The sequence below is a fragment of the Procambarus clarkii genome, chromosome 36 (genome assembly GCF_040958095.1).
Source record: "Procambarus clarkii isolate CNS0578487 chromosome 36, FALCON_Pclarkii_2.0, whole genome shotgun sequence".
In the NCBI taxonomy this organism is placed as follows: Eukaryota; Metazoa; Arthropoda; class Malacostraca; order Decapoda; family Cambaridae; genus Procambarus; species Procambarus clarkii.
The window spans coordinates 26,291,775-26,319,554 of NC_091185.1; the positions used below are offsets into that span (position 1 = coordinate 26,291,775).

General features: G+C 43.8%; 1 protein-coding gene across 1 annotated transcript; it reads right to left on the reverse strand.

The window, feature by feature from the left end:
* Positions 1–19,706: 19,706 nt before the first annotated feature.
* Positions 19,707–24,472, reverse strand: LOC123756236 (chondroitin proteoglycan 1-like). Its single transcript, XM_069336705.1, has 2 exons — positions 24,465–24,472; positions 19,707–20,451 (listed from the first exon to the last, which is right to left on the reverse strand). Exons 1-2 carry the CDS (start codon positions 24,470–24,472, stop codon positions 19,707–19,709), a joined length of 753 nt encoding a protein of 250 aa, XP_069192806.1.
* Between the last annotated feature and the right edge of the window lie 3,308 nt (positions 24,473–27,780).

A 27,780-nucleotide genomic window follows, 5' to 3' on the forward strand; every position in this document is an offset into this window, starting at 1 on the left:
TTGGAGAATGGGCACTAGAAGAAAACCCAGACATAATAGCACTCACAGAAACAAAGTTAACGAAAATCATAACAAACGCAGTGTTTCCACAGGGCTACTATGTTGTAAGGAAAGAGAGAGAAGGGAGAGGAGGAGGTGGTGTAGCTCTGCTACTAAGAGAAGGTTGGAGTTTCGAAGAGATGGTAATTGAGAACTGTGAAGGTTTCAGTGACTACATTTCAGGCACCATAGCAACTGGAGGACAGAAAATTATAATAGTAGTCATATATAACCCCCCACCGAATGACAGAAGACCCAGACAGGAATATGATAGAAACAACTTGGCCACCATCAATATAATAGAGAGAGCAACTTCTGTGGCTAGCAGGAACGGATCCAGACTTCTAATCATGGGAGACTTCAACCATGGGAAGATAGATTGGGGGAACAGAGACCCACATGGAGGCCCAGACACATGGAGAGCTAAACTGCTGGATGTGGCAACAAGAAACTTTCTAAGTCAACATGTCAAGGGACCGACAAGAATGAGAGGAGGGGATGAACCAGCCTTGCTTGATCTGATATTTACCCTAAATGAGTCGGATATAAGGGAAGTTAAGTTGGAAGCCCCCTTGGGAATCAGTGATCATAGTGTATTGAGCTTTGAGTAACTGGTTGAGCTGGGAATTATCACCCCCAAAAAAGAACTGGGAACCAAAGGGCTGGCGTACCGAAAGGGAAACTATGAGGAAATGAATAAATTCTTATGGGATATACATTGGGACACAGAACTCGGAACCAAGTCCGTACAAGACATGATGGACTATGTCACCCAAAAATGTCAGGAGGCTGTAAGCAGGTTTGTCCCAGCCCAACAGGAAAAATCAGAGAAGCAAAGGAAGAATCCGTGGTTTAATAGGGAATGTATGAAAGCAAAGGAGGTGAACAAAAGGGCATAGAGGAACTTCCGTAATAACAGAACACCAGAAAGTAGAGTGAGATACCAGAGAACCAGGAACGAGTACGTCAGTGTGAGAAGAGCAGCTGAGAAAAGGTATGAAAATGATATAGCTAATAAAGCCAAGACCGAACCAAAGCTACTACACAGTCACATCAGGAGGAAGACAACAGTAAAGGAACAGGTGATGAAACTTAGGGTGGGCGAGGACAGGTACACAGAGAATGACAAAGAGGTGTGTGAAGAACTCAACAAAAGGTTCCAGGAGGTCTTTACAATAGAACAGGGAGATGTCGCGGCGCTAGAAGAGGTGGCAGCAAACCAGGTGACCTTCGATAGGTTCGAAATTACAAGAGATGAGGTCAAGAAGCACCTATTGGAGCTGGATGTGAGAAAAGTTGTTGGGCCGGATGGAATCTCGCCATGGGTATTGAAAGAGTGTGCAGGAGCACTTTCCTACCACTCTCCATAGTGTATAGTAGGTCACTGGAAACGGGGGACCTACCAGAAATATGGAAGACTGCTAATGTAGTACCAATATACAAAAAGGGTGACAGACAAGAGGCACTGAACTACAGGCCAGTGTCCTTAACTTGTATACCATGCAAGGTGATGGAGAAGATTGTGGGAAAAAACCTAGTAACACATCTGGAGAGTAGAGACTTCGTGACAACCCATCAACATGGGTTCAGGGAGGGTAAATCTTGCCTTACAGGATTGATAGAATTCTATGATCAGGTGACAAAGATTAAACAAGAAAGAGAAGGATGAGCGGACTGCATTTTTTTGGACTGTCGGAAAGCCTTTGACACAGTACCCCATAAAAGGTTGATGCATAAGCTGGAGAAACAGGCAGGAGTAACTGGTAGGGCGCTCCAGTGGATAAGGGAGTACCTAAACAATAAGAAGCAGAGAGTTATAGTGAGGGGTGAGACCTCAGAATGGCATGAAGTCACCAGTGGAGTCCCACAGGGCTCTGTACTTGGACCTATCCTGTTTCTGATATACGTAAATGATCTCCCAGAGGGTATAGACTCATTCCTCTCAATGTTTGCTGACGACGCCAAAATTATGAGAAGGATTAAGACAGAGGAGGACAGCTTGAGGCTTCAAGAAGACCTGGACAAGCTGCAGGAATGGTCGAACAAATGGCTGTTAGAGTTTAATCCAAGCAAATGTAATGTAATGAAGATAGGGGTAGGAAGCAGGAGACCAGATACAAGGTATCACTTGGGAGATGAAATACTTCAAGAGTCCGAGAGAGAGAAAGACCTGGGGGTTGATATCACGCCAGACCTGTCCCCTGAAGCTCATATCAAGAGGATAACAGCAGCAGCATATGCCAGGTTGGCTAACATAAGAACGGCCTTTAGAAACTTGTGTAAGGAATCTTTCAGAACGTTATATACCACATATGTCAGACCAATCCTGGAGTATGCGGCACCAGCATGGAGTCCATATCTAGTCAAGCATAAGACTAAAATGGAAAAGGTTCAAAGGTTTGCCACCAGACTAGTACCCGAGCTGAGAGGTATGAGCTACGAGGAGAGACTACGGGAATTAAACCTCACTTCGTTGGAAGACAGAAGAGTTAGGGGGGACATGATCACCACATTCAAGATCCTCAAGGGAATCGACAGGGTTGATAAAGACAGGCTGTTTAACACAAGGGGCACACGCACTAGGGGACACAGGTGGAAACTGAGTGCCCAAATGAGCCACAGAGATATTAGAAAGAACTTTTTTTAGTGTCAGAGTGGTTGACAAATGGAATGCATTGGGAAGTGATGTGGTGGAGGCTGACTCCATACACAGTTTTAAGTGTAGATATGATAGAGCCCAATAGGCTCAGGAACCTGTACACCTGTTGATTGACAGTTGAGAGGCGGGACCAAAGAGCCAGAGCTCAACCCCCGCAAGCACAACTAGGTGAGTACAACTAGGTGAGTACACACACACTCTGGAGGGAAATAACTTTGTAACGCACCACCAACATGGGTTCAGAGATGGTAAATCGTGCCTCACAGATTTAGTAGAATTCTATTACCAGGCAACAAAAATTAGGCAGGAAAGAGATGGGTGGGCCGACTGCATTTTCCTCGACTGCCAAAAAGCCTTTGACACAGTACCCCATAAAAGGCTGTTAAAAAAGTTGGAGCAACAGGCAAGAGTAAAAGGTAAGGGGCTCCAGTGGATAAGGGGGAACTTAAGCAACAGGAAACAGCGAGTAACGGTGAGGGGGGAGACATAAGAGTGGCGAGATGTCACCAGCGAAGTCCCACAGGGCTCAGTACTTGGACCCATCCTGTTTCTAAAATATGTAAATGATCTTTCGGAGGGTATAGACTCGTTCCTCTCAATGTTTGCTGATGATGCAAAAATTATGAGAAGAATCAAGAGGATGAAGATAGACAGAGACTACAGGATGACCTTGACAAACTGGAGGAATGGTCTAGAAAATGGCTGCTAAAGTTCAACTCAGAAAAGTGTAAGGTAATGAAATTAGGCGAAGGGAGCAAGAGGCTGAACACAAGGTATCATCTGGGAGGTGAAATCCTGCTAGAGTCAAACAGAGAGAAAGATCTGGGGGTTGATATCACACCGAACCTGTCCCCAGAGGCCCACATCAAAAGAAAATCATGAGCGGCATATGCTAGACTGGCCAACATAAGAACTGCCTTCAGAAACTTGTGTAAGGAATCTTTCAGAACCCTGTATACCACTTATGTAAGACCAATCCTGGAGTATGCTGCTTCAGCCTGGAGTCCATACCAAGTTAAACACAAAACAAAGTTAAAGATTCTGCGGTATGCCACCAGGCTCGTCCCGGAACTGAGAGGAATGAGCTACGAGGAAAGGCTAAAGGAGCTGAACCTCACATTCCTGGAAAACAGAAGAGTAAGGGGAGACATGATAACCACCTACAAAATTCTCAAAGGAATTGACAGGGTAGACAAAGACAAACTCTTCAGCACGGGTGGGAGACGAACAAGGGGACACAGGTGGAAACTTAGTACCTAGATGAGCCACAGAAACGTTAGAAAGAATTTTTTCAGTGCCAGAGTAGTTAATAAATGGAATGCACTAGGAAGTGATGTGGTGGAGGCGGACTCCATACACAGTTTCAAATGTAGATATGATAGAGCCCAGGAGGCTCAGGAATCTGTACACCAGTTGATTGACAGTTGAGAGGCGGGACCAAAGAGACAAAGCTCAACCTCCGTAAGCACAAATAGGTGAGTACACACACACACACACACACACACACACACACACACACACACACACACACACACATAGGGGCCGGTAGCCTGGTTGATAGCGCGCACTACTCGTAATTCTGTGCCGAGGGTTCGATTCCCGCACCAGGCAGAAACAAACGGGCAAAGTTTCTTTTATCCTGAATGCCCCTATTACCTAGCAGTAAATAGGTACCTGGGAGTTAGTCTGCTGTCTCGGGCTGCTTCCTGGGGTGTGTGGTGTGGAAAAAAAAGTAGTTAGTAAACAGTTGATTGACAGTTGAGAGGCGGGCCGAAAGAGTAAAGCTCAACCCCCGCAAAATACAACTAGGTGAATAACACAACTAGGTGAATAACACAACTAGGTGAATACACACACACACACACACACACACACACACACACACACACACACACACACACACACACACACACACACACACACACACACACACACACACACACACCGTTGAGCGCATTTAGGGCGCTTTACACTGCCTACGTGAGGCCAGTCTTAGAGTATGCCGCCTCTTCATGGAGTCCCCATCTGAAGAAGCATATAATGAAACAGGAAAAGGTTCAGAGGTTTGCAACGAGACTCGTCCCAGAGCTACGAGGGATGGGGTATGAGGAGTGCCTGAGGGAACTGTGCCTTATGACACTAGAAAGAAGAAGGGAGTGGGGGGACATGATAGGAACGTATAAGATACTCAGAGGGATTGACAGAGTGGACATAGACGAAATGTTCACACGGAATAGTAACAGAACGAGAGGACATGGATGGAAGCTTGAAACTCAGATGAGTCACAGAGATGTTAGGAAGTTTTCTTTTAGCGTGAGAGTAGTGGGGAAATGGAATGCACTTCAGGAACAGGTTGTGGAAGCAAATACTATTCATAATTTTAAAACCAGGTATGATAGGGAAATAGGACAGGAGTCATTGCTGTAAACAACCGATGCTCGAAAGGCGGGATCCAAGAGTCAATGCTCGATCCTGCAGACACAACTAGGTGAGTACACACACACACACACACACACACACACACACACACACACACACACACACACACACACACACACACACACACACACACACACACACACACACACACACACACACACACACACACATGTGGCAACAAGAAACTTTTTAAGCCAGCATATCATGGAACCCACAAGGATGAGAGGAAACGATGAACCAGCGCGACTCGACCAAGTCTCCAGTAGGAATGAGCGACCACAGTGTACCGACGTTTGAGTACCTGGTTGAAGAAGGGTTATTGAATTCGAGGAGGGATACTGAAAACAAAAGGCTGGCAATCCAAAAGGGAAACTATGAGGAGAAAAGAACATTTCTAACAGATATATACCATGGGAACCAGAGCTCAGGGGAAAGACGGCCCAATACATAATGGACTCCATCACGCAGAAGTGTACGGGGGCAGCAAACAACTTTGTCCCGGTCCAAAAGGAAAACAATGAAACGAAGACGAGACACCCATGGTTTAATCAGAGATGTAGGATAGTTAAGCAACAAAGTAAAAGGGCATGGAGAAACTATAGGAATTACATTACACATGAGAGCAGAGAAAGATACCAGAGTACCAGGAATGAATATGTCAGGTTGAGAAGAGAGGCAGAAAGGCAATATTAAAATGACATCGCAAGCAAGGCAAAGACTCAGCCTAAATTGTTGCACATCCACATCAGGAGAAAAATAACTGTGAAGGAACAGGTAATGAAGTTTAGAATAGGGGCAGACAGATTCACTATAAATGACAAGGAAGTGTCCGAGGAACAGAATAATAAATTCCTGATGGTCTTCATAATAGAGCAAGTAGAAGTTCCAGAGATAAGAGAAGGAATAGTTAACCAGGACCCACTAGAAGAGTTTGAGATTGCCAGTGGAGAAGTAAGGAAACTGTTGCTAGATTTGGATGTTTCAAAGGGTATAAGCCCAGATGAAATCTCCTTTTGGATACTGAAGGAAGAAGCGTAAGCACTGTGCCTGCCACTCTCCATAGTGTATAACAAATCACTGGCAACAATGGAACTGCCAAGAATATGGAAAGCGGTTAATATAGTCCCGATATACAAGAAGGGAGATAGACAGGAGGCACTGAACTACAAGCCAGTGTCCCTAACCTGCATACCATGCAAGCTGATGGAGAAGATTGTGTGAAGAAAGCTAGTGGAACATCTGGAGCAAAAGAACTTTGTTACACAGCATCAACACGGGTTCAGGGATGGCAGGTCCAGCCTCACAGGGTTAATTGAATTCTACGACCTTGCAAAAAAAAAAATCAGGCAAGAAAGAGAGGGTTGGGCAGAATGCATATTTTTGGATTGCCAGAAAACCATTGACACAGTACCACGCAAGAGGCTAGCGAAAAAGCTGGAGATGCAGGCAGGAGTGAAAGCGAAGGTACTCCATTGGATAAGGGAGTACCTAAGCAACAGAAGACAACGAATCACTGTGAGGGGTGAGGGCTCAGATTAGCGAGACGTCACCAGTGGAGTCCCGCAGGGTTCAGTCCTTGGACCTTTACTGTTTCTGATATATGTAAATGATCTCCCAGAGGGTATAGAATCGTTACTCTCATTGTTTGCTGATGATGCAAAAATTATGAGGAGGATTAAAACAGAAAGATAGCAAGAGGCTAGAAGATGACCTAGACAGACTGAATGAATGGGCTGACAAATGGCTACTAAATTTCAACCAGAGTAAATGCAAGGTAATGAAACTAGGCGGTGGAAACAGTAGGTCAGACACAAGATACCGAATAGGAGATGAAGTACTTCATGAAACGGAAAGAGAGAAAGATGTAGGAGTTGATATCACACCAATCCTGTCTCCTGAAGCCCACATAAAGAGAATTACATCTGCGGCATACGCGAGGCTGGCTAACATCAGAACAGCCTTCAGGAACCTGTGTAAGGAATCATTCAGAATCTTTTATACCACATATGTAAGACCAATCCTGGAGTATGCGGCCCCAGCATGGAGCCCGTACCTTGTCAAGCACAAGACGAAGCTGGAAAAAGTTCCGAGGTATGCCACTAGGCTAGTCCCAGAATTAAGAGGCGTGAGTTATGTGGAAAGGCTGAAATGCACCTTACGACACTGAAAGACAGAAGAGTAAGGGGAGACATGATCACCACCTACAAAATTCTCAGAGGAATTGATAGGGATGATAAGGTTAAACTGCTTAACACGAGTGGTATGCGAACATGGGGACACAGGTGGAAGCTGACTACCCAAATGAGCAACAGAGACAGTAGAAAGAACTTGTTCAGTGGCAGAGTGGTTAACAAATTAATGCAGTAGGCCTTGATGTGGTAGAGGCAGACTCCATACACAGTTTTGAATGTAGAAATGATAGAGCACAATAAGTTCAGGAGCCTGTATTCCAGTTGATTGACAGTTGAGAGGCGGGACTAAAGAGCCAGAGCTCAACCCCCCCGCAAACACAACTAGGTGAGTACACACACACACACACACACACACACACACACACACACACACACACACACACACACACACACACACACACACACACACACACACACAATGAGCATTCCACGTTATGAAGCGCCAATTAAAATGTTTTGATAAATTAATTGGGTGTGAAATGTAATTTCACAACTTTAATCACAATCAGCAATAGCCAGTCAGGCACCTTAAAAACATTTGTTCAATAAATCAGTTGTGATTGCTTAATCAGCGACTTCATGTTTCGACCCGAAGACCTTGAAAACGTAGCTAGCAGCTGAACGCATACACAAACAACCTCTCCGTTGTTCAAAGCGGCCATTTGCATCCGAACAATTGTCATATTGCTCACTGGCCGCTGTGGAAAGGCCATTGATAGTCTGGCTTCCCTAAGGTCAGCTTGATTGGATTTCAAGCCCAGTGGGGATTCAGTCAATCGTTTCGTTAATCTAAACATCAATCACTGCCAATACTTCAGGATTTAAGGGTTCTATTATCTGAAATACTTGGTGATACGCGGCACCTAGAAGTTCAAGAGCTATTTGTTGTGGAGTTTTGAAGCTCGTCTGGTCAATACATATTTTCAAAACACCTTCATTCATTATCCGTTTACTGTATACAGAATCATACTCCTCTCGTTGTTAGTCGTGATGGTCACTAGGTAACTCCTGGTCACACCCCAATACTACTACTACTCCTACTACTCTACTACTCTACTACTCTACTACTCTACTACTACTACTACTCTTACTACTACTACTAATAATAATAAAAGTATTATTAAAAATAATAATAATAATACCGTATACAAGAAATCACATTATACGTGGTGTATCAATGAGAAGATCATCACATTAATAGTAATTATTTGTGCATTTGAAGTGAAGCGTTGGAGGCGGGACTCCTGGAACACGGCCAGAGTGCAAGCGAGCGTTGGAGGCGGGACTCCTGAAACACGGCCAGAGTGCAAGCGAGCGTTGGAGGCGGGACTCCTGAAACACGGCCAGAGTGCAAGCGAGCGTTGGAGGCGGGACTCCTGGAACACGGCCAGAGTGCAAGCGAGCGTTGGAGGCGGGACTCCTGAAACACGGCCAGAGTGCAAGCGAGCGTTGGAGGCGGGACTCCTGAAACACGGCCAGAGTGCAAGCGAGCGTTGGAGGCGGGACTCCTGGAACACGGCCAGAGTGCAAGCGAGCGTTGGAGGCGGGACTCCTGGAACACGGCCAGAGTGCAAGCGAGCGTTGGAGGCGGGACTCCTGGAACACGGCCAGAGTGCAAGCGAGCGTTGGAGGCGGGACTCCTGGAACACGGCCAGAGTGCAAGCGAGCGTTGGAGGCGGGACTCCTGAAACACGGCCAGAGTGCAAGCGAGCGTTGGAGGCAGGACTCCTGGAACACGGCCAGAGTGCAAGCGAGCAGTGAGTGAAAGTCTGACGTGTGTGCAGTGGAAGCCTCGGCACTCCTAGAAAATTCAGTTGAATCTTAGGATTCTAGCGATTGAGTAGTCGTGGTTAAATGGGCTAAGGTGTGTGCTTGGGAGTATCCAGTGCGCAGGTTCGAATCCTTGTCATGACTCCTACAGATCTCCACTATAATATTAGTGTTCTTGAATTTTGTTTTTAAATAGAACCTGAAACAATGGTTAATTAGTTGTTACAGAAAATACATACATAATAGTGCCAATTGTAATTATATTCTCGTTGTTGGCTGTGTTGCGGGTTAAATGGACACCATCGTTATAATTATTCTTCAAGTTATTGGTCGTGTTGCGCTGACATGAACCCCTGGTTATAGTGTTGTTGTTGGTCGTGTTGTGCTGACATGAACCCCTGGTTATAGTGTTGTTGTTGGTCGTGTTGGGCTGACATGAACCCCTGGTTATAGTGTTGTTGTTGGTCGTGTTGCGCTGACATGAACCCCTGGTTATAGTGTTGTTGTTGGTCGTGTTGCGCTGACATGAACCCCTGGTTATAGTGTTGTTGTTGGTCGTGTTGCGCTGACATGAACCCCTGGTTATAGTGTTGTTGTTGGTCGTTTTTGTTGGTCATGTTTTTTTTCATAAATTTTATCGATATGTCAAATAAATTAGTATATGTTAGCCTACCTACACAGAAGTTCTAATATTTATCGTTCTTTCCTGAAAACCCGGAATTCATTTGGCGCTCAGTTAAAGTTTATGGACAATAATTAAACACCCGATGACCGTAATTTTCAACGAAGCGGGACAAGCTTTGACACAATTTAATGACTGCATTAAAGTTGACTCTTCAGAGCAGTTTATCCAGCTGAACTTAACAGCCTATTGATCCAATATCAAAAATTCAAGTAGTTCCTCTGTTTATTACATCAGGCTTCTAGCACTAAAGGGTTCAGTAGTGGTTACTGAAGAATGTGAATGCAGCCACCTGCTGATATGTCTCGATTCAGGGATTAGATAGTTAAGGTGATGTGGTGTCTCGTAACCACCGGCTTGTACTATGTAACTCATGGAATAGGACCAAAGAAAAAAATGTATATATGCTGGTTAGCTCTGTAAATGTGTGGCCATGTCTGTGGTAGAAAACAAAATAGGAGCCGTCTCATAAAAGCCGGCAGATGTGCTTCCAATGTACACACCTGCAAGAGTGGCTCGGTGGTCAACCGCTACACACGTGTCGCTGACGTCAGCTACTGACAACTTGTTTGTGTCAATAATGACATGACATCTGACAGCATTGGTTTACTATCTGTTATTACGAAATCGGTAAAGTGGGTTCAGCTAAAGCTATTTAGCTGATGCTCTCTCCCTGATCCTCTGTGCATAGCAGTATTAGTTACTGGAGGAATGCAAGATGAGCCTCGTTGATGGTCTGAACATATCAGTTTCTTGCAGTCGAGAATGGAGAATGGTATATGGACCCTGACAGCTGAGTGGACAGTGCTTGGGATTCGTAATACTAAAGTTCCGGGTTCGATCCCAGGTGGAAGCGGAAACAAATGGGCAGAGTTTGTTTCACCCTGATGCTCCTGTTTACCTAGCAGTAAATAAGTACCAGGGAGTTAGCTGCTGCGGGCTGCTTCCTGGAAGTGTGTAACAAAAAGGAGGCCAGGTCGAGGACCGGGCCGCGGGAACGCTAAGCCATGGTCTTAAGATATCCTCAAGACGATAGACTACTGGCATCGCTTCAGGCACATGACATCCCACGCTACATTCTATATCTAATAAAGAAATGCCTTCGAGAAGGAGCATTAAGGGAAGATCTTAATGTACAACTGTGTATTCTATTTCATCCATATAATACTAACTATTTCTGAAGCATGTGGTGAAGGCTGCGTTCTAATCTCTACATATACTAGAGAGAGGAAATACTGACTGCTACAAGGCTCATTATCCTTCCAGCAATATCTCCTTAGGGTCATAATGGCTGGCTACATTGCCAGCTCAGAAAGCACAGGCAATGCGGATATGTCTTGAAGAGTGAGAATAACATAATGATCAGTGGTAAACTTGACGTTGTAGAGATGAAGTTTGATTATTTGAATAACAATGAAGTGCCGTGTGCTGAGCCTAGCAAGTAGTAGTAGCAGCAGGCATCCTGCAGTCTCGGGAGAATATGGAGTTGTGCAGGCGAGGAGTCACAATAACGTGGCTGAAGTATGTTGACCAGACCACACACTAGAAATTGAAGGGACGACGACGTTTCGGTCCGTCCTGGACCATTCTCAAGTCGATTCTCAAATCAATATGGAGCTGTGCTCTGGTGGTCTAGGCCGGAGAGTCCTCTCCAGTGCACAAAGCCAGGGTAGGTCAATATGGAGGAGCTAAATCACAGTTATAGGGTTACCTTGAGGTTACCTTGAGGTGCTTCCGGGGCTTAGCGTCCCCGCGGCCCGGTCGTCGACCAGGCCTCCTGGTTGCCGGACTGATCAACCAGGCTGTTGGACGCGGCTGCTCGCAGCCTGACGTACGAGTCATAGCCTGGTTGATCAGGTATCCTTTGGAGGATTAATCTAGGGGGATTGATCCAAATTATAATAGCTTAATCACCAGTTATAGGCTATAAATCATCAGATATAGGAGCTTGATCACCAATTAAAGGAGATTAATCACCAATTATATGAGGTAAACCACCATTTATAGGAGCCAAATCGCCAGTCATAGGACTAAAATAACCAGTTATAAGACTCAAATAAATTGTTGGACTAAAATTACCAGTTATAGGACTAAAATAACCAGTTGTGGGAATAAAATAGCCTCTAATAGGAATAAAATATCCTCAATAGTAATAAATTAGTCTTTAATGGGAACAAAAAAAGCCTTTAAAGGGAATTGAATAGCCATTTATAGACTAAAATCACAAGTTATATGACTAGAGAGAGGCCTGTCCTCTCTCCACGTTGCTGAAATGTTCCAATGGAAAGGCAAACGCCAATACGATTGGTTCCAGCACCGTCGCAGGAGCTGGTGTATGAGGGTATTGTCCAGCCTAACAAGTAATGCAGTCAATAAACGTAAAGACTAACGTCATATCCTGCACTCATAGATATCAATAGCTACAAAATATTATATTTAATACAAGCTCCCATCCTCCCACTGCTCCCTCAAATGCAAGAAGGTTCAGATGTAGTTATGAACAAGACTATATGGTTCCAAACACTTAGGTCTGATAGGAGAGAAATAACTGACCTCCCAACGACCTGAAAGGACTAGTATATATAACTGTGATTTGTTCAGGTCTAAAACCTATGTTAAAGGGGAGCTCAAAGCGTTCACCAAACTGTACTCAGCTAGTTGTGCTTGCGGGGGTTGAGCTTTGGCCCTTTGGTCCCGCCTCTCAACTGTAAATCAACTGGTGTACAGATTCTAGAACGTATTGGGCTCAATTAGTCAAATCTACATGTGAAACTGTGTATGGAGTCATCCTCCACCACATCACTGCCTAATGCATTCCATGTGTTAACTACTCTGACACTGAAAGAAAAATTTCTAATGACTCTGTCGCATATATGGGTATTACGTTTCCACCTGTGTCCCCTTGTTTGTTTTCCACCCGTGCTAAATAGTTTGTCTTTATCCACCCTGTCAATTTCCCGGAGAATTTGGTAGGTGGTTATCATGTATCCTCTTTCTCTTCTGTTTTCAACTGTGCGACATAGTGGTTGCCAGGATCAGGACTGGTTACCGTTACCTGTCACAGGTGACTACAGGTGAGGGATCTCCTAATCCTGAGCACTCCAGGTGCAAATTCTGTGAGCAGGAACTGGGACATGATCTCGCACACTACATCACCGAATACCCAGTTATCAGATCATTTAGATCCGTTGGTATGAGGTATCTGGAGCTTAGCAATTACTCTATTCAATCTTGTGTTCATGATGATATCCTCATATTGCATCAGAGTTTGCCAGTGCAGACTAGTGATCACATGCCTCTGTATGACTAGCAATCCTGTGTGATGGGATTTTTAGCATCATTTAGCTAGTTTTTAGGACTGTTCTCCCCTTCACATAGTCTTGGACAGCTGCATAAATGCACATGTACGTAAATGTGATGTAAATAGAAAAATAAATATTTTCTAAATAGAAAAATGTACAAGGCCAATGTTCTCTTTGTCTATCAGCTGGTTCAACTCTGAGCTTCCCGGAGAGGGAAACTATAACACAAGACGCTCACTCCCCAGCTGAGTCTCATTCCAGCTAAGACATAGTCAAGAACATCACCTCATCAGCTGTCACTCATTCCTACGCAGCCTCACTTCCTTACTAAACAACTAGATGTTCGTGAAATCAAGTTAACTGACTATATGGAGACTCTGGCATAGAGGTGGCTTCAGATTCACGATATTTGTGATAGGATTGTTACAGATAATTTAAGAGGAAGGTAGGGAACTACCAAGAGAAACCGCCAAGCTGTTATGACTATATAGCACTGGGAAGGGGTCAGGATAAGGATTTGGGATGGGACGGGGGAAACAAATGGTGCCCAATCACTTGGATGGTTGTGGGGATTGAATGCCGATCTGCATGAAGCGTAATGAATAATTTTCTAGTTGAGAGAGAGAGAGAGAGAGAAAGAGAGAGAGAGAGAGAGAGAGAAAGAGAGAGAGAGAGAGAGAGAGAGAGAGAGAGAGAGAGAGAGAGAGAGAGAGAGAGAGAGAGAGAGAGAGAGAGAGAGAGAGAGAGAGAGAGAGAGAGAGAGAGAGAGAGAGAGAGAGAGAGAGATAGATAGAGAGAGAGAGAGAGAGAGAGAGAGAGAGAGAGAGAGAGAGAGAGAGAGAGAGAGAGAGAGAGAGAGAGAGAGAGAGAGAGAGAGAGAGAGAGAGAGAGAGAGAGAGAGAGAGAGAGAGAGAGAGAGAGAGAGAGAGAGAGAGAGAGAGAGAGAGAGAGAGAGAGAGAGAGAGAGAGAGAGAGAGAGAGAGAGAGAGAGAGAGAGAGAGAGAGAGAGAGAGAGAGAGAGAGAGAGAGAGAGAGAGAGAGAGAGAGAGAGAGAGAGAGAGAGAGAGAGAGAGAGAGAGAGAGAGAGAGAGAGAGAGAGAGAGAGAGAGAGAGAGAGAGAGAGAGAGAGAGAGAGAGAGAGAGAGAGAGAGAGAGAGAGAGAGAGAGAGAGAGAGAGAGAGAGAGAGAGAGACTGACTCTAACACTCTTAGACTCTTAGAGACTCTGACTCTAACTCTAAGACTCTAGTCTCTCTCTCTCATCAGCAAACAATGAGCGGTACGATTCTATACCCTCTGGGAGATCATTTACATATATCAGAAACAGTATAGGTTCAAGGACTGAACCCTGCGGGACTCCACTTGTGACGTCTCACCAATCTGAGACCTCATCCCTCACAGTGACTCGTTGTCTCCTGTTGCTTAGGTACTCCTCTATCCACCGGAGTACCTTCCCTTTCACTCAAGCCTGCATCTTCAGCTTTTTCACTAGCCTCTTGTGTGGTACTGTATCAAAGGCTTTCTGGCAATGCAAAAATATACAGTCTGCCCACCCCTCTCTTTCTTGCCACATTTTTGTTGCCTAGTCGTAGAATTCAATTAACCCTGTGAGGCAGAACTTGCCATCCCTGAACCCATGTTGATGCTGTGTTAAAAGTTCTTTCGCTACAGATGTTCCACTAGCTTTTTTCGCACAATTTTCACCAATAGCTTGCATGGTATGCAGGTTAGGGACACTGGCCTGTAGCTCAGTGCCTCCTGTCTATCCCCCCTTCTTGTTAATTGGGACTACGTTTGCCGTCTTCCAAATTTTTGCCAGTTCACCTGTTACCAGTGATTTGTTATACATCATGGAGAGTGGCAGGCACAGTGCATCTGCTCCTTCCTTTAGTGTGTGTGTGTGTGTGTGTGTGTGTGTGTGTGTGTGTGTGTGTGTGTGTGTGTGTGTGTGTGTGTGTGTGTGTGTGTGTGTGTGTGTGCACCAAGTTGTGTTTGTGGGGGTTGAGTTCTGCCCTTTCGGCCAGCCTCTGAACTGTCAATCAATCAATTGTTACTAACTACAATTTTTTTTCACACACACCAGGAAGCAGCCCGTTACAGCTGACTAACTGCCAGGTACCTATTTATTGCCAGGTAGCAGGGGCATCAGGGTGAAAGAAACTCTGCCCATTGTTTCTCGCCAGCGCCCGGAATCGAGCCCGGAACTACAGGATCACGTGTCTAGCGTACTGTTCTCTCAGCCACCGGCCCCCCTCCCCCCCTTCCCCGGTGTGTATGTGTGTGTAAGTGTGTGTGTGTATGTGTGTGTGTGTGTGTGTTTGTGTGTGTGTGTGTGTGGAATTACAAAAAAAACACGCTTTAATAAATAAAAGCACGAATAAATAAATATGATAAGTGGTACAGTCTCATATTACGAGATAAAGTTTTAATGACATTATTTATTATCTTACTACCTGCACCCAGCCATGCGTTGCTGTGACTCTGCAATGCCTGCACGTTGCTGAGCCTCAGCAACCCTCCCCTGCCCCCACGTTATCCCCATCTTTACCCCCTCCCCATCCCCTCGCCCTCCCAACCATTCCCCACCCCCCTGTACCCTTTTCCCTCCCCACAATTACCCCCCTCCCTTGTCCCCTCATCCTTCCCACCATCCCCCCCAGTCCCCTTTCCCCTCGTCCTCCCCACCATTCCCCACTCCCTCGTCCAAAGCATTCCCAAATGATCCGATGTTCCCATCAGAAAATTGGGAACATCAAAGATCTGATGTTCCCATCACTGATAAATAAGAACATATTAAAAACTAAATTAAAAAAATAAAAAAATAAAAAAAATAAACTATACCCACGAAATGAATGGTATGGTAAACAACACAGCTCAATTCCTACACAATGTCATATTAAATAATTAAATAATTAAATCAAAAATAATGAAATCAAAATTAAAATAAATTGAAATCTATGAAAATTCAAGTTATCCAGGCAATCGGAAACATTGAAATGGAATCATAACATATTTAGTATAGCGTGTGTTGCTTTTACTTCCAGCAGATGGTGCTTTTTTCCAAACAAACATAATTTTACCTGTCACGGGTGTGGCATCTGTTCAGAAGGTATTTAAAAACTTGCACGTAATTGAATGGAATGTTGTGTCAAAATTTCAAAGCCATCGGTGAAAAACTTTCGGAGATTAGAATGTTTGTCTGTTGCTTTTACGTCTAACAGATAGAACTGCATAAAAAGCATATTTTTACCTGTCACAGGTGGGACATTTATACAGTAGGTATATAAAAACATGATCGTAACTGAATGGAACGTTGTGTCAAAATTTCAAAGCAATTGGTGAAGAATTTTCAGAGATTAGCGATTTTTAACAAATGAACATTTTCCTTTTTATTTATATAGACTAGCTGTACCCAGCCACGTGTTGCAATGGCTCAACAGTGCATATGCATTGCTGAGCCACAGCAACCTTCCCCTTGTATCCCAGTCCTCCAGACCATTCCCTCCCTCCCCCGTCCCCTCGTCCTCCCAACCATTCCTCACTCTCATGTCCCCTCGTCCTCTCCTACTATTCCCCCCTTCCCCATCCCCTCGTCCTCTCCACCATCCCCCACTACCCATTCCTTTTGTCCTCCCTACCATTCTCCATTTAACTGTCCCCTTGTCCCCACCATCCCCAACTCCCCCATCCCCTCATCCTCCCCACTATTAACCCCCTCTCCTGTTCCCTCGTCGTCCTCACCACCTCCCTCTCCTGTCCCCCTTGTCCTCCTCACCATTCCCCACTCCTTCGTCTGATTCATTCCCAAATGATCCGATGTACCCATCAGAAAATTGGGAAAATCAAGTGATCTGATATTCCCATCACTGAAATATAAGTAAAACTGTTAAAAACATGAAATGAAAAACAATGAAAAAATTAAAAAATAAACTATACATGTGAAATGAACGATACAGTTAACAATACAGCTCAATTCCAACGCAATGTCACACAAAATATATAAATAAAAATGAAAATAAATCAACATCTATGAAAATTTGATTTATTAATGCACTCGGAAACACTGAAATAGAATAGTAACTTATTTAGTATAGCGTGAGTTGCTATTTCGTGCAACAGATGATGCTGTATTAAAAGAAAAGCATGTTTTTACTTTTCACAGGTGTGGCATCTATATAGTAGGTATATAAAAACACGCGCGTATTCGAATGGAACGATATGTCAAAATTTCAAAGCAATCGATGAAAAACCATCGGAGATTACAGCGTGTGTTGCTCTTACGTCCAACAGATGGGGCTGTTTAAACAAATTTTTTTTTTTCCTGTCACAGGTTAGACATGTATATAGTAGGCATATAAAAACACGCGCCTATTTGAATGCAATATTGTGTCAAAGTTTCAAAGCAATCGGTAAAGAGGTTTCGAAAATTTCTCTCATATGAAAAAACACTGTTTAAAAACACCACACGAGAGCTGTCTAGACACCACACGAGAGCTGTCTAGACACCACACTAGAGGTGTCTAGACACCACACGAGAGCTGTCTAGACACCACACTAGAGGTGTCTAGACACCACACGAGAGCTGTCTAGACACCACACTAGAGGTGTCTAGACACCACACGAGATCTGTCTAGACACTACACTAGAGGTGTCTAGACACCACACTAGAGCTGTCTAGATACCACACTAGAGCTGTCTAGACACTCAGACACCACACTAGAGCTGTCTAGACACCACACTAGAGCTGTCTAGACACCACACGAGAGCTGTCTAGACACCACACTAGAGCTGTCTAGACACTCCACGAGAGCTGTCTAGACACCCCACTAGAGCTGTCTAGACACCACACTAGAGCTGTCTAGACACTACACTAGAGCTGTCTAGACACCACACTAGAGCTGTCTAGACACCACACTAGAGCTGTCTAGACACCACACGAGAGCTGTCTAGACACCACACTAGAGCTGTCTAGACACTCCACGAGAGCTGTCTAGACACCCCACTAGAGCTGTCTAGACACCACACTAGAGCTGTCTAGGCACTACACTAGAGCTGTCTAGACACCACACTAGAGCTGTCTAGACACCACACTAGAGCTGTCTAGACACCACACTAGAGCTGTCTAGACACCACACAAGAGCTGTCTAGACACCACACTAGAGCTGTCTAGACACCACACAAGAGCTGTCTAGACACCACACTAGAGCTGTCTAGACATCACACGAGAGCTGTCTAGACACCACACGAGAGCTGTCTAGACACCACACTAGAGCTGTCAAGACACCACATTAGAGCTGTCAAGACACCACACAAGAGCTGTCTAGACACTACACGAGATCTGCCCCTGTTTCCATGTCTCTTTCTGTCTCTGTCTCTCGCTATTTTTATCTCTGTTTCTGTCATTCTCTCTTATAAAAAAAATTTAATTACCTGGCACGGCTCTGAAAGGAGGCCTGGTAGAGGACCGGGCCTTGGGGACGTTGAGCCCCGACATCATGTGAAATGATTACCTTAGCTCTGAAAACTCTTAACAAATATAATAGTTCCTCCACTAATTTTAGGAAAATGGTAATGGCTTGAGAAACCTTTGAAGCTGTGGAAGACTCTTCCGTTTTATACCAATACGGGCAAATTATGAATAGCAGGAAAGTTATGTTAATTTATCTGAGGTCAATAAATAATGAAGTACATACAAAAAATTGGAGATGTGGGCCTGAATGTGATCTGCCACGCTCTTGCCTTGCGAAATCTGGAGACAACGATGAGTTTATGTTCCTCCTCTGAGCTAGACTCTCCATATCTGTCAGTTTTGGTGAGGCTAGCCTCAGGCGACTGGCCCTCCAACTTCGGAGAGACAAACAGAGAAACAAATGGACATTTTCTCTAATTAGTGTAGATATTTATATGTATTTATTTTTCTTTCCATATCTGTTTCCTTCTTTCTATCTTCATATCTCTTTCTCAATATATCTATCTTTATGTTCCGCTATATCTTTCTCTCTCTCTTTATCTATCTATCAGTTTTATCTCTCTGTCATTTTCTCTTTCAATCTCTCTCTCTCCCTCTGTCTCTCGATCCCTCTCAGTCCGCCTCTACCTCTGGTCAATTCCCCTCCCAGCATGAGTACAGTTCCTCCTTTACCTGAGTCAACGACCGGACTGCAATCAGTAAATTAATGGCCTTAACGAGCTGGTCGCGTCCGCCACCCATAACTTGGACACCCATAATTATTCCCGGCGGGTCAACTGCCGCTGAATTATGTGGTTAAAGACTATGGTCATAATCCATTGGACTAGCCACGTGTTAATGAGGTTCCCATCACGCTCAAATAGCGTTAAATTGCATCAAATGATTTTTTTTTTGGGTGGACGAACTGGAATCAACAATGCAAGAGAGTTCAGCAGGCGGGAAACCAACTGATTTATGTGAGTTTTTGTCGTGTACTGGTTGAAATGTATGGGTTGTTAGTTGATTTATGGGTTGTTAGTTGATTTATGGGTTGTTAGTTGATTTATGGGTTGTTAGTTGATTTATGGGTTGTTAGTTGATTTATGGGTTGTTAGTTGATTTATGGGTTGTTAGTTGATTTATGGGTTGTTAGTTGATTTATGGGTTGTCTCTTGTCAATTGAGGTACGGCAGCTTCCGTGTATTGTTGAGGTACGGCAGCTTCCGTGTATTGTTGAGGTACGGCAGCTTCCGTGTCTTGTTGAGGTATGGCAGCTTCCGTGTCTGTTGAGGTACGGCAGCTTCCGTGTCTGTTGAGGTACGGCAGCTTCCGTGTCTGTTGAGGTACGGCAGCTTCCGTGTCTTGTTGAGGCACGGCAGCTTCCGTGTCTTGTTGAGGTACGGCAGCTTCCGTGTCTTGTTGAGGTACGGCAGCTTCCGTGTCTGTTGAGGCACGGCACCTTCCGTGTCTGTTGAGGTACGGCAGCTTCCGTGTCTGTTGAGGTACGGGAGCTTCCGTGTCTTGTTGAGGTATGGCGGCTTCCGTGTATTGTTGAGGCACGGCAGCTTCCGTGTCTTGTTGAGGCACGGCAGCTTCCGTGTCTTGTTGAGGTACGGGAGCTTCCGTGTCTGTTGAGGTACGGGAGCTTCCGTGTCTTGTTGAGGTATGGCGGCTTCCGTGTATTGTTGAGGTACGGGAGCTTCCGTGTCTTGTTGAGGCACGGCAGCTTCCGTGTCTTGTTGAGGTACGGCAGCTTCCGTGTCTTGTTGAGGTACGGCAGCTTCCGTGTCTGTTGAGGTACGGGAGCTTCCGTGTCTGTTGAGGTACGGGAGCTTCCGTGTCTGTTGAGGTACGGCAGCTTCCGTGTCTGTTGAGGTACGGCAGCTTCCGTGTCTTGTTGAGGTACGGCAGCTTCCGTGTCTGTTGAGGTACGGCAGCTTTAAGCCTTGTAGTGAAGGGGTCAACTGGCAGGCAAAACTATTCGTGTGTTCCACTCACTACGTCATGTGTTTCACTCACTACGTCGTGTGTTTCACTCACTACGTCGTGTGTTCCACTCACTACGTCATGTGTTTCACTCACTACGTCGTGTGTTCCACTCACTACGTCGTGTGTTCCACTCACTACGTCATGTGTTTCACTCACTACGTCGTGTGTTTCACTCACTACGTCATGTGTTTCACTCACTACGTCGTGTGTTCCACTCACTACGTCGTGTGTTCCACTCACTACGTCGTGTGTTTCACTCACTACGTCATGTGTTTCACTCACTACGTCGTGTGTTCCACTCACTACGTCGTGTGTTCCACTCACTACGTCGTGTGTTCCACTCACTACGTCGTGTGTTTCACTCACTACGTCGTGTGTTCCACTCACTACGTCGTGTGTTTCACTCACTACGTCGTGTGTTTCACTCACTACGTCGTGTGTTCCACTCACTACGTCGTGTGTTTCACTCACTACGTCGTGTGTTCCACTCACTACGTCGTGTGTTTCACTCACTACGCCGTGTGTTTCACTCACTACGTCGTGTGTTTCACTCACTACGTCGTGTGTTCCACTCACTACGTCGTGTGTTTCACTCACTACGTCGTGTGTTCCACTCACTACGTCGTGTGTTTCACTCACTACGTCGTGTGTTCCACTCACTACGTCATGTGTTTCACTCACTACGTCGTGTGTTTCACTCACTACGTCGTGTGTTCCACTCACTACGTCGTGTGTTTCACTCACTACGTCGTGTGTTTCACTCACTACGTCGTGTGTTTCACTCACTACGTCGTGTGTTCCACTCACTACGTCGTGTGTTCCACTCACTACGTCGTGTGTTCCACTCACTACGTCGTGTGTTTCACTCACTACGTCGTGTGTTTCACTCACTACGTCGTGTGTTCCACTCACTACGTCGTGTGTTCCACTCACTACGTCGTGTGTTCCTCTCATTACGTCGTGTGTTCCACTCACTACGTCATGTGTTTCACTCATTACGTCATGTGCTCCACTCACTACGTCGTGTGTTCCTCTCATTACGTCATGTGTTCCACTCACTACGTCATGTGTTCCACTCACTACGTCATGTGTTCCACTCACTACGTCGTGTGTTCCACTCACTACGTCATGTGTTTCACTCATTACGTCATGTGCTCCACTCACTACGTCGTGTGTTCCTCTCATTACGTCATGTGTTCCACTCACTACGTCATGTGTTCCACTCACTACGTCATGTGTTCCACTCACTACGTCATGTGTTCCACTCACTACGTCATGTGTTCCACTCACTACGTCATGTGTTCCACTCACTACGTCATGTGTTCCACTCACTACGTCGTGTGTTCCTCTCACTACGTCGTGTACGTCACAGGAAATTAATTATCATTAGTGTGAGAGTTATCCTATTTCCTATAATCAGATCTATCCTTGTCATTACCGTAATCCTTACTTCTTCTATTTTTGTTATTATAATCATTAAAATACTATTATTAATTTTATTAATCATTATAATTATTTGGTATTTCTTTATATTAATATAATTTTTTAATTGTTCTGAGTTTTGGAAGCTAAAACTGCATTTTTCTGTAGTTATCTGTAGCAATGCAGGAATTTTACATATTTAGTATATACCATTATGTGTTCCCCTGCCACACAATGGAAGGATTTTTCAATTATTGAAGTGACAATATGGATTAGTCGCCATGCAGCCAGTTGCTAAAATGCATTTAATCACTTCAACTGATCATACTGCAGAGCTGGTGAGGAGGGGATGGCAGGATAGGATAAAGATGGAGGGTGTCTTCAGTAGGGATAGGGATATAAGGTAGAAGGGGAAGGGGAGAAGGGGGGGGGTGCTGGTGCAGGGGTAGTGGCCCAACCACTTTGTATTTGTGGGTGATAATGAAACAGTGAAATGAGATGATGCTTTGTGTAAGTTGTGATGAGTGTGTAGTGTGTTGGTATGCACTGTGCTTGCATTTTTGTTTATCCTTCCTGGCCCCCATTGGTGTATCTCAGAGGCTGTGTGGGGAAGATGGTGTTGGTTGATGGTGTCGTGTGGGTTATTCAAGAGGGCAGTGGTTTAATGGTTGGTCCTAGTATCTACACTGTAGTTTCGATGGGGATAATGAAGAATTAGTTTATTAGTTGGTACTACGTACATAATGGAACTGGTGATTCCCCTTCTTCGTGTGGTAGGTTACTTTGTATCTTGTGATATTTTGCAGAAGTGCCACGATCTTCTCCTATGAAGTGGTTTGTGGATGTCGGAGTTTGGTATAGTGTTGGTGTCTTGACATGTATCCAAATCACCGAATAACAGATTTGGTGATTTGGATACATGTCACAGATACATGGTGACTTAGTGTAGTGTTGTCAATTACGAAAGGGTCTTAACGGTGTGGTAGGTAGATTTTCTTCACTTTTTTGTAGAGTTGGTTGAGTGACTGTGTTGATATATATGTTCAATTGTTCCATCTTCAGCCTTTGCAGGCGATGAGTCGCAATAACGTGGCTGAAGTATGTTGACCAGACCACACACTAGAAGTTGAAGGGACGACGACGTTTCGGTCCGTCCTGGACCATTCTCAAGTCGATTGACATTCTCAAGACAATCGACTTGAGAATGGTCCAGGACGGACCGAAACGTCGTCGTCCCTTCAACTTCTAGTGTGTGGTCTGGTCAACATCTTCAGCCTTGTCTGGAGACTGTCAGTGCCTATTCTGTTATTGATTCACAAAACTCTTTACTGTGTTCTGAACATGTTGCAGTTTTAGTATGTTTGATTTGTTTGTTAGATTATGCAAGGTGTATGGGTATTCCAGGGAGAGGTGTAATTAGCATTATGTCCAGGTATAGTTTCACACGCGGTCGAGTGTGTTTGAATTTATAGGGAAGTGCTAATTGTGCTTTGGCCATTGATTTTTTTGGTTTATGTATTCAGTGGAATTCAGCAACATTGATATTTCGTAGCCAAAGAGGCTGTTTGAGTTCTGGAAGCGTATCAATGCACCACCAATGTTAATGACCATTAGTGAACTAGCCCAACCGCCTATTGAACAGAGCTTAATTATGCTGAAAGTTTTCACTGTTTTGCATTCTAGTTCCCATCTTGTGTTTGCTAGTTCTTCTTTTGACATTGTAATGACTACGTCGTGCTTTGTTCATAGTCTAGCTGGCGACTATATTACTAAATGAACAACATCTTTGGAGAATTGGGAGATGACGGTGTCATTATCCGTGGGCAGTGACAGATCATTGACGAAGCCGGTAAAGAATTTCAGAATTTTGTTAATTTCGGGATTAAGAGCATTGAAACTGCTATTTTCGTGCTCTGAAAACATGAGTCTCTCTGTCACGTTCCACATCTCTCGTCTCCTAATTAGTTCTTGGGGGAGGGGCTTGGAGAGACGCCAGACACAGTCAGAGAGTCAGCATGCACGGATACACGGCGTGGAGAAACCCTAATGCATTTATTATGATAAACTGACATGCACTCTAACAGATTAAAAACAACAAAAATAAGGAGTGCTGAGTGACATAAGGAGTGACAATCGACTTGAGAATGGTCCAGGACGGACCGAAACGTCGTCGTCCCTTCACCTTCTAGTGTGTGGTCTGGTCAACATACTTCAGCCACGTTATTGTGACTCATCGCCTGCATAAGGAGTGCTGAGGTCTGAGGGAAGGGAATGATCAGGGAGAAAGCGTCAAGCCATTACGACTATATAGCACTGGGAAGAGATCAGGATAAGGAGTTGGGATTGAACGGAGAAAGGGGAAAGGAATGCTGCCCGACTACTTGTGGACGGTCGGGGATTGAACGCCGACCTGCAGGACGCGAGTCTGTCGCTCCATACCGGCCTGAGGTCCCACCTAGAGTCCAGACTACCTGTGAGCCGAGGGCCAGATTCACGAAGCAGTTACGCAAGCACTTACGAACCTGTCCATCTTTTCTCAATCTTCGGTGGCTTTGTTTACAGCTATTAAACAGTTAATGAGCTCGGAAGCACCACGAGGCTGTTTATAATAATAACAACAGTTGATTGAATAGAGTTCATGCATGTAGACTGTTAAATAAATGTAACCAAAGGCGTCAAAGATTGAGAAAAGATGTACACGTTCGTAAGTACTTGCGTAACTGCTTCGTGAATCTGGCCCCTAGTCCATATCAAGTTTTCTAAATGAGCCTCCCCCCCCCCCCCTTCCCATTCGCTGCCCAAGTTTCGTATGGAAGGTTTACCACATTTAGTGATGATATAAAATCTATTAGAATATTAAGAAATACAAAAATACTGATTAATCGATTGGTTTAGGTACCTGCCAGAGCTCTGCCTAACTAGATGGTTCAATAATTAGGTCCAGCATAACTTACTGACTTGTTATTGCTATGAACAGTTATGATTTGATTAAGATATCTGCAATATCATTAGCGAGCAATAGTTACTCGTTATACATCAGTATCATATCATTAACATGATAATATTGAAGAATAATTAAGTTGATTATTCTTAAGTAATCTTATTCCATGATAACTGTAACAAAATAATAATTAATATTCTTGATAACTATTCCTCAACTTTGTAAGGATTACATGAAATTTAACTGGGGGTTGATAATTATAATTGATATTTTCAGATATGAATCATAATTACTGAGATAACAGCAGAGTCAAAAGTTACTAACAGCAATTTGTTACGACCTCCAACAGCAAAGGGAATGGTTAATGACTCTATCACCTAAATTGGCCACTCAAGTAACTTGCACGTTAGTTCTTATGTCTGTATATTCCGATGTCTATATATTCTAATGTCTGTATATTCTCATGTCTGTATATTCTCATGTCTGTATATTCTCATGTCTGTATATTCTCATGTCTGTATATTCTCATGTCTGTATATTCTCATGTCTGTATATTCTCATGTCTGTATATTCTCATGACTGTATATTCTCATGTCTGTATATTCTCATGTCTGTATATTCTCATGACTGTATATTCTCATGACTGTATATTCTCATGACTGTATATTCTCATGTCTGTATATTCTCATGACTGTATATTCTCATGACTGTATATTCTCATGTCTGTATATTCTCATGTCTGTATATTCTCATGTCTGTATATTCTCATGTCTGTATATTCTCATGTCTGTATATTCTCATGACTGTATATTCTCATGACTGTATATTCTCATGACTGTATATTCTCATGTCTGTATATTCTCATGTCTGTATATTCTCATGTCTGTATATTCTCATGTCTGTATATTCTCATGACTGTATATTCTCATGACTGTATATTCTCATGTCTGTATATTCTCATGACTGTATATTCTCATGACTGTATATTCTCATGTCTGTATATTCTCATGACTGTATATTCTCATGTCTGTATATTCTCATGTCTGTATATTCTCATGACTGTATATTCTCATGTCTGTATATTCTCATGTCTGTATATTCTCATGACTGTATATTCTCATGTCTGTATATTCTCATGACTGTATATTCTCATGACTGTATATTCTCATGTCTGTATATTCTCATGGCTATATATATATATATATATATATATATAGGGTATAGAAGACCGATGCCCTAAGTCTACATATGTTGACTCACGTGATCACTCTTGATATGATCTAAGCGCCCTATTTTGCTACGTAGTCATGATTAGAGTGTAGTCTGGTGGTGTGGTGTGTAGCGTAGCTTAGAACACCACGAATTAGCGTTAGCTTGATTGAGATTAATAACGCAGTGGCGCTTGCTTGATTGAGATTAATAACGCAGTGGCGTTTGCTTGATTGAGATTAATAACGCAGTGACGTTTGCTTGATTCAGATTAATAACGCAGTGGCGTTTGCTTGATTGAGATTAATAACGCAGTGACGTTTGCTTGATTGAGATTAGTAACGCAGTGACGTTTGCTTGATTCAGATTAATAACGCAGTGACGTTTGCTTGATCCTGTAGTTGAGTACAGATCCTCACTGCATTTGTATCACTCGTTATAGTTAATTCAGACACGATAATGTCCCTGTGATCAAAATAGTGTTCGACACCTGATCATGTACATAAAAGGTTTGAATAGTGATTATGTAAGGTTTTACGGTGTTTGAGGCTGATTACCAGTCTAAAACACACGACCTCCAAACGGCATCTTGTTTACACATAATTCCCGCTCTGGCGGGTGTTTTTGTTTCTTGTTTTTTTTTCCCCTTTTTGCAAGGATTTTCCTGGCGGGTGGTGAATGAGTATCTTGACGTCTATATACCCTCTGTTTGGCTTCCCCTAAGGTCATTGCCTCCTATGTGTGAACGGGATATTCCTTTGTAAAGGATATGAGACGTCATTCGGTCGAGGTCACGTTGCTGTTTCAGTAGATTGTAGTGGGTGCCTGCCTGTGGCTGGCTTGGTTCTAAATATAGCCTCTGAGAGACTATGTGGTTTTGCTATTTGTAGCCTAACATGCCCCTTTGTCCATGTGGCTTATATACATTATAATATATGTTGTTGGATTTATATATCTCTGTGGTGGAAATATTAAATCAACCAGTATTGGGTCTAACTCATTTACTTCTCTCTTGACGTACAGAGAGCATCTGTTCTAGTGTACACTGCCGATCATGGTGTGTTCGCAAGTGCTTGATTGATAGACAACGATTGATTAGGACAACGCGAAAAGTCGCGGTTATTTATGTAGCCTTAAGTTAAGTGCAGAATATTCCGACCTTAATATTTACACTTGAATTAGTAGTTACTTTTCACGTTGAAATCTAGAGCGGCACTTTTCGGAAATTTTATGAAATTGCTAGTTCGAGTATACATGAATTTTTTTAGGTATCGTTCTGTGATGAAAACTGTTCATTTCCGCGATGCTTCAGTTGTCGAAGTGACTTTACGCTGAAGTTCGCCATCCTGTTTCCGAAAACGAATGACTTCATTTTGACATTTATGGACGATAAAAGGGTCGAAATTATTCAGCTGGTGTAAAGAGGGACATACGTCAGGCCCTAAAGCGCCGAACTGTTGGTTTCTGTGAGTTATTCTTGATGGTGGACGTTATAAAGAAGCTTAGTGTTGGGTAGGAATTTTATTGACGTAAATTTACAGAGAACAGTCACATGTGTTCTGTGTTGGAGAGTTTGTATGCACTCAGGGGCATTAGGTCAAGTGCATTATGAACTTTGCTTGTCATTAGAGATGCGAGGTCATGTCTTGACCTTTGTCTGACAATATCAAATAAGACTGGACGGATTC